Raw genomic sequence first — 7481 nt, forward strand, 5'->3', positions numbered from 1 at the left:
CCTTTCATTTTACATATAAGGAACCAGGCCTGAATTTTGACGTGATCTTTTCCACTCAATGCAGGTGTGAAATGCAGGATTCCATTTTTGCACAGCACAACGCTCCCTTGACTGCAAGACATTTGTCACGAGAGGCCAGGAGCACACGAGATGGAAATATGGGAGCAAAAAGGCAAGAGGAAAGCTGGCAGCTGCAAGGGAGAGAAAGCCAGTGTCTAGGGCAACGCGCGTGGCTCTGGAGCCAGTGGATTTCTGTGGGCGGGGAAAGTTGACGCTTGTGTTTGTGAGGAAGGGGACGTCTCATGACCCACACCCCGTGTGGAATATCAGCCATCCCACTGAGGAAGGCCCTCAGTTGGATGGGGGAGGCAGGAGGGAAATGGTGGGAGCGACGCACGATGTTCCCATACCAAGTTTCTACCTGTAAACATGAAAGCGAGAGTGGGGAGCGAGGGAAACTCACATCTGGGCTCTGAGTAAAGCCTTAGAGGGAAGGCGAAGTTCAGGACCAGGCTGACAGGGAGGGGAACAGCTCATGTGAAGTGTGAGAAAACATGGGTATGTCTGCATAAACCAAAGAGGTCCTCCAAGCCCTCACACAAATGTCACCAGCTTATTGGATGTTTCTCTCGTGAGGCACAAAACTTTCCAGATCCATCCATTTTCCTGTGCTCCTAGTAGAATTCCATTGTGTACATGTCCCATATTTTCATCATCCATTCATTTATCTGTCTGTGGATATGTGGGGCATTTCCAATCTTAACTATTGTCTTTAGATCTGCAACAAACCTGGGTGTGCCAGTGTCTCGAGCAGTGTGGAGTCCTTAGGGGACATGCCCAGCAGTGGTGTGACTGGGTGAATTTGTCATCTCTTGCTTCACATTCTGAGCCATCTAACCAATCCCTTTGAGTTTTTTCATGATTAGCTATAATCTTCTTGGTTAAATGTCAAAAATTCTGGTAAGTACTTTAACCTTTTCTTCTTTCCTTCCTTCCTTCCTTCCTTTCTTTTTTGAGGTAGGGTGTCACTCTATCCCAGCAATACCTAGAATTCACTATGTAGTCTCAGAAAGGACTCAAACTGACAGTGATCCTCCTACCTCTGCCTCCAAACTGCTGGGATTAAAGGCATGTGCCACCATGCCCGCTAACATTGCCTTTAAAAAAGAAAAGAATAATAATTGATTTGTTTTGTGTTTTAAAAATTTCATTATGTATATTCATTGCACTCAATACTGTCTTGCATGGGAGCATTTTTATACAATTTTATCACATACATTGTACAAATTCCTCCCCTGCACTCTTCCCTTTCTCCCTCTCCTCCTTCCTATTCAGGCAGTCTAGGGGAGACAGGACCCCACCGTGAATAGCTTTCTCTGGACTCACTCTATGCAGGAGTTGTCCTTGGGCCTGCAGGGGAAAATCTAGGCCAGTCCAGGGCATCAGGAGAGTAATGTCAGAGGGTCCGACCTTTCCTTATCCCTGGCCCTTTGGGAGACCTTCCCCTAACTTTGGAGAAATCCTTTCCTAGAGAATTCCGACTGCTGGGAAGGTGGTCTTTTTCCAGAAATCCTTGATCTAAACTCACTCACAGGACTAGACTAGCTGATCCAGGGTCTATCCATGGGGATCCTAAAAACCCTCTAATCCGAGGCTCAAGGGGGGACGCTTCTCAGACTTCCTCTGCCTCCCTGGGCAAGAGCTATGTTGGCCTTCCTTCCCCTAAGCTCTTCTTCTATTTCACTTTCCTACCTAGAGCCCTAAGCTATCATGAAAATTTTCTGACTCTTTTGTCTAAGGCAAGAAGTAGGGACACCCCAAAAGGATCAGTGCAAATGCACATATTGGTGCATTGGCAGAGGAACCTCAATTTTCCTGTGTTATTATTAGCCACTTTTGTTCCCCTGAACAGTTTCACTTCTGCTCCCACAGCCTACATACATACATCATTTTCTACAGAAAATGTAAGAAGCACAAATGACAAAAAACATAGTATTAGTCTTTCTGAGACTGGCTTAATTTGCTCAATATTTATCTCCAGTTGTATTTATTTTCTTAAAAATGACATAACTGGGCTGGAGAGATGGCTTAGCAGTTAAGGCACTTGCCTGCAAAGGCAGAGGACCTCGGTTTGATTCCCCAGGGCCCACATAAGCCAGATACACAATGTGGTACATGTGTCTGGAGTTCGTTTGTGGTGGTGCACCCATATTCTTCCTCTTTCTCTCTCTCAATAACATAAATCAATAAAATAAAATTATTAAAAAATGACATAACTTTGTGGCTGAAAAATTTCATTACATATTATGTAAATTTAAATTCCATTGAATTAGGAATTTGAATTAGGCATTGCTAGTGCTTTTGAAAGAATCCCTTTAGTTGCTGGACCCCTAACCAGGCCGCATTCACCAGGAATGGATGACAGCTCACCTGCAGAGAGCTCCCCCAAGGTCCATAGCCCTACTACTTGTCCTGGATTGGTGATCCGGGACCTTCCATAAAGAGGGTTCAGACAGATTATAATACTAACCTCTGAGTGTTTTATATGTTTACAAAAGGTGTCTGCATTAATGTTAGGATTTTGCAACTATTTTATGAGGTCAAAAAAAATTTTTGTTTTCGAGGAAGGGTATCACTCTCCTCCTACCTCTGCCTTCCAAGTGCTGGGATTAAAGGCCTGCTCCACCAAACCTGGCACAAAAAATTCTGAACACCAATACTGGATGAACACAGAATTCTAAGCAAATATTCTTAAACTCAGTCAACACACACATGTTCTAAACAGACAGGTAGGCAATGGGAGCAAAAGTTCACTTTGTCATTTGAAAATCAATAAATATGACACACAAAATTTGCAGAATAAAAGATTTAAAACACTTTGTTAACCGGGCGTGGTGGCACACTCCTTAAATCCCAGTACTCAGGAGGCAGAGGTAGGAGGATCGCCAAGAGTTTGAGGCCAATCTGAGACTACATAGTCTATTCCAGGTCAGCCTGAGCTAGAGTGAGACCCTACCTCGAAACAAACAAAAAGACTTAAAACACTTTGTCACCTCAAGAAGCAGAATTCAGAGCTGTGCATGGTGGTACACGCCTTTAATCCTAGCACTCAGGAAGCTGAGGTAGGAGGATCGCTGTGAGTTTGAGGCCAGCCTGGAGCTACAGTGTGAGTTCCAGATCAGCTTGGGCTAGAGGGAGATTATGCTTCAAAAAACAAACAAAAAACCCAAGATAGAATTTGTCCCTAATAAATGAAGAAATCTGAGTGGATCCCACTATTGATATAATCTCATAATAGGTTCATATATTTGTTTCCCTGGTGACATAAATTATGATTTATCTTACAACACAAACTAATGATTATTTTAATAACTATTACAAAATTGACTCTTGGGTCAGACAAGGTAAGTTTCTGGCTTCTTGGTACTTATTGCACATGGGAGAGGAGACACGCTGAGAACTCAGAGGATGTCCTGATATGACCTGCTAAGAAAAAAAAGTAAAAAATAATTCTATATGGAAAAAAGTAACACAATAATTCTCCTCAGTGTATATCTGGTTCATAGTAGCTCATGAACAATGGTGAGAGCAGCCCAAGTGCCCATTACTGGGTAAACGCACCATCAATACGAGGGGCATGCACAAGCAGGGGAACCCTGTTCAGCCTTAAGAAGGCAGGAAATTCTCACATACGCTGTATCATAGATGACCCTTGAGGGCATATTACTAGGTGGAAGAAGCAAAAAGATAAATGAGGGCTAGAGAGACTGCTCAGTGGTCAAAGTCATTTGCTTGCAACGCCTAATGCCCTGGGTTCAATTCCACCAGTGCCCACATAGAGCCAGATGTTTCTTGAGTTTCTTTGTAGTGGAAAGAGGCCATGGTGTGCCTATTACCTCTTTCTCTCTTAAATAAATAAGTAAACAAGTCAAAGTTTAAAAAAGAGAGATGGGGCTAGAGAGATGGCTTAGTGGTTAAGCGTTTGCCTGTGAAGCCTCAGGACTCCAGTTCAAGGCTCCATTCCTCAGGACCCATGTTAGTCAGATGTACAAGGGGGCGCACGCGTCTGGAGTTGGTTTGCAGTGGCTGGAGGCCCTGGTGTGCCCATTCTCTTTATCTGTCTCTTTCTCTCTGTGTCTGTCACTCTCAAATAAATAAATCAAAATGATAGACAAACAACAAAAAAGACAGATGTTGTGTGATTTTAATTACATGAGGCATCTCATATAGTCAAAAATATAGAAACAGAAAATAGAAGTATTTCTACCAGGGAAAAGGTTTCCATTTTGCTAGATGAGAGAGCTTCTGGAGATGGGTGACGTAACAGTATGAATGCATTTTACACACTTAAAACGCCAATGATAGGAATTTACGTTATGTTCCTTTGGTGGCAATTCTTTACATTAGCATTGCCCAGAAGATAAGAGTTAGAAGGACTGTGTGGTGGAAGAATGAAGAATACTAAAGGAGGAGATGAAAATGGAGACTGGACAAAAAAAGCAAAAGGTAAAAAAACCAAACACAACTCACCGGTGCCTGAAAAACCACAATGCCAAACACAGCAAAAAGACCGAAGAGGAAAGTAGTACGGCCAGAATGATGGAGCCGGTGTAGCTGGGGTGTCCTGCCAGTTGGGAGAGAGGAGACAAGATGTCACTTTGGGTGCCACAACTTCCACCCCCCGACTTTCTGGGTCTCTCTGTGTGTCTATCGTTCTCTCAAGCAATCACTACGACCTTCCCTTCCTCGCACCCCATTTTCCTCTCCTCTCTCCCTTCCCACCATTCCTCCCCAATCTCTCCCTCTGCTTGAGAGCCCCCTGTCCCGGCTCCCAGCCTGGGCCTCCATTCCTCCTCACCCCAGTAGAGGACAATGTCCCGTCCCCCAAGGCTGCTGTGCTTCACGCGGCAGGCCAGGCCAGCTGCCTTCCCGGCCTCCACATCCAGGGTGGCTCGCAGATACCACGTCCCGTCAGCATTGGGCAGGGTGTCACCTCTCTGGGTGCCCTGCTGCTCCTGCTCACCCATCGCCCACGTCACCCACACGGGCTTTGGGTAGAAGCCAGAGACATGGCACGCCAGCCGCACATGGCCATGCCCAGGGCCGGGGCTACTGGAGAGCCAGGCTTCAGGCTTCACTGTGGTAAAAAGGGGTGGGGAGAGTGTCACTTATGCCAGCTTAGGCTGTTGACTGAGGCAAGATCAAGCAAAGGAATTAAGCCATCTACTTCGCTGGGCGCAGTAGTATTGATGAAGGCTTTGCTCCTGGGAACATTCCTGTATCTGATTTGAAGCATGCCATAGGCGGTAGCTCAGAGGACTAACCTTGCCTCTGTAGGTCTTCCTTCCCTGCTTCAAGGACACCCAGGAGAAATTTGGGACAGGATTCTAAGAGGAGTTTCTCCACGATATCACAGATGCCTTTGTACTGACTGACCAAGGCACAGAACTTCTGTCCTCTGGCTCCACTCTCCGGGGAAGGCGCACATGAGCGGTTCTTGATGCTGAGGAAGTCCACTCCTCCTAACGCGCCCCTCAAGAAGCTCACAATGGCACCTCCAGAATGCAGTTCACAGCCTGCTATGCCCTGAATGTTAAAAGGGTCTGTGAAGGAGTGAAATGGAGAGAAGTCACTAAACAGCAAAGGGGAAGAAGGGAATGGCAGTTGCCTCCAGCAGTTTGGATTTGGTGAGGGCAGAAGTCTGCAGCATGGTGGAAGGAGCTAAAATCACTACAGCATGTGGAGACTTTCTGGAAGAAGAGGACTTGAGGATCAGGCATGCAAAAGTGGGGGGGGGTGTTGAAGGGCAGAGGAGGAGGAGCAGCGTGGCCTGGTCTCAGGGGCAGCACTCCAGTGGGAATTGGAGGGCCCCAGGGGGTGAACCACTTGGGGAAAGAGGTCTGAAGGGATGGATGGGAGCAGGAGCTGCCTTTAGGACTCTCAAGCACAGGGCAGAAAGGGAAAGGCCAGTTTCCCACGAGAAGGCATGGGCTTTTCATAAGGGAGATGCCGTCCTATTTCACAGACAAGCTTGGGAGCAGCAGTGATGGGGAGCACTCTGTGGAGTGGGGCCAGAGATCAGGGTCGAGAGGCGTGCTCGAGGCTGAGTGGGGTATTGGGGGGAGGGAGGAAGAGAGCCAGTGGTTCCCCGAGCAGCCAGCAAGCCTGTCTTTGAGGACCCATCACCCCACTCACCCCACAGCCTGGTCTGAGCACGGGACTCACATTCCAGCTGGAAATCATGGGCCCGTTCCTGCACTTCTTTGATGAAGCCAAAAAGGTACAGTCGAAATATGTCCACCAGCTCCGCCACCTCGTCGTCAGTGAAGTTGCCCTTAGACCAGGGCTTCAGGAATACTGCGGTTCCTGCCTGAGAGTCCCACCCGTGAATCTGGAGGTCATCCAACCAGCCTGAGCCTTGGTTTTGTGCCCAGCTGCTGTTGGCAAAGGAAGCGATCTGGATGAGATGGAAGGAGATGGGCTCTTGCAAAGCTGCAGAGAAAACAAGGGGAAGCGGTGAAGAGGAAAGAAGCTGTGGGGACAAAGGAACGATGCGGAAGCAAGGAGCCAGTCCATGCCTGGCTGCGTCCCGCAGTGCTTCCAGGGCCTGGGTCTCCAGTCTCAACTTCCGGAGAGTGGAAGGGGGCTGCAGAGAGCAGGCCTCACGTCCTCCTGTGCAAGTGCATGGTACATGCAGCCTGCATCAGCGTGTGTTCAAGTGTGCAGGGTGCCTGCAGCCTGCATCAGCATGTGCTCAAGTGCGCAGGGTGCCTGTAGCCTGCATCAGCGTGTGTTCCAGTGCGCAGGGTGCCTGCAGCCTGCATCAGCGTGTGTTCAAGTGCGCAGGGTGCATGCAGCCTGCATCAGCATGTGTTCAAGTGCGCAGGGTGCCTGCAGCCTGCATCAGCGTGTGAGCAGCTGCCGGTTCCTCTTACCATCCCCGTTGCCACCACCTGGGAACAGACCCGCGAGCAATGCAAGTGGCAGGTGCAGCATGTCAGTGCGGGAGAGAGGACTCCTGATGCTCGGAACTCGCGCTTGCTGTCTGATGCTAACCGCTCATTTTCTCAGCACTCTTCAGAGACTTGCCCTCTCTTCTAAGTGGCAAGTCTCTTCCTCATGCACAGCGCACATTGCAGAGGAAGAGGTACTTCCCCAGCTGGGGACTCCCGCTCCATGGCTCATTTCCCTCCAGCCCGGGGCTCTGGCCCTGCTCTCTCCGCACTGGCTGCTCGCTCCTTTACAAGACCTCTGCTTTTCCTCTCCAGCTCAGCTAGACACTGATGAAATTTTGAAACATATTTCATCTTGCATGTCTTTATTTACATGGTCACAATATAAAGGTTGATAGTAAGCAATTGCTCATCTTTAGATAGCTTGAACCAGGAAGGAGTTTTTGGTTCATTCATACTCACTGCCCTACTTTTCACAGTCTGAAGCTCGATGAACTGACTCTAAAACAAGGCAATCTGAAGCTTCTG

The 7481-nt window shown here is 47.9% G+C and overlaps 1 protein-coding gene across 2 annotated transcripts; it reads right to left on the reverse strand.

The window, feature by feature from the left end:
• Positions 1-3324: 3324 nt before the first annotated feature.
• On the reverse strand, positions 3325-7262 carry LOC105945090 (T-cell surface glycoprotein CD1b-like). 2 transcript variants are annotated; one of them, XM_045138507.1, is made up of 6 exons: positions 6936-7262; positions 6226-6492; positions 5325-5603; positions 4859-5137; positions 4531-4624; positions 3325-3483 (listed from the first exon to the last, which is right to left on the reverse strand). In XM_045138507.1, exons 1-6 carry the CDS (start codon positions 6994-6996, stop codon positions 3462-3464), a joined length of 1002 nt encoding a protein of 333 aa, XP_044994442.1. In that variant the 5' UTR covers positions 6997-7262; the 3' UTR covers positions 3325-3461. The 2 variants fall into 2 exon arrangements, with proteins under 2 accessions (XP_044994442.1, XP_044994441.1); XM_045138506.1 differs by having other exon boundaries at positions 3325-3486.
• Between the last annotated feature and the right edge of the window lie 219 nt (positions 7263-7481).

This window comes from Jaculus jaculus, chromosome 19 (genome assembly GCF_020740685.1).
Source record: "Jaculus jaculus isolate mJacJac1 chromosome 19, mJacJac1.mat.Y.cur, whole genome shotgun sequence".
NCBI lineage: Eukaryota > Metazoa > Chordata > Mammalia > Rodentia > Dipodidae > Jaculus > Jaculus jaculus.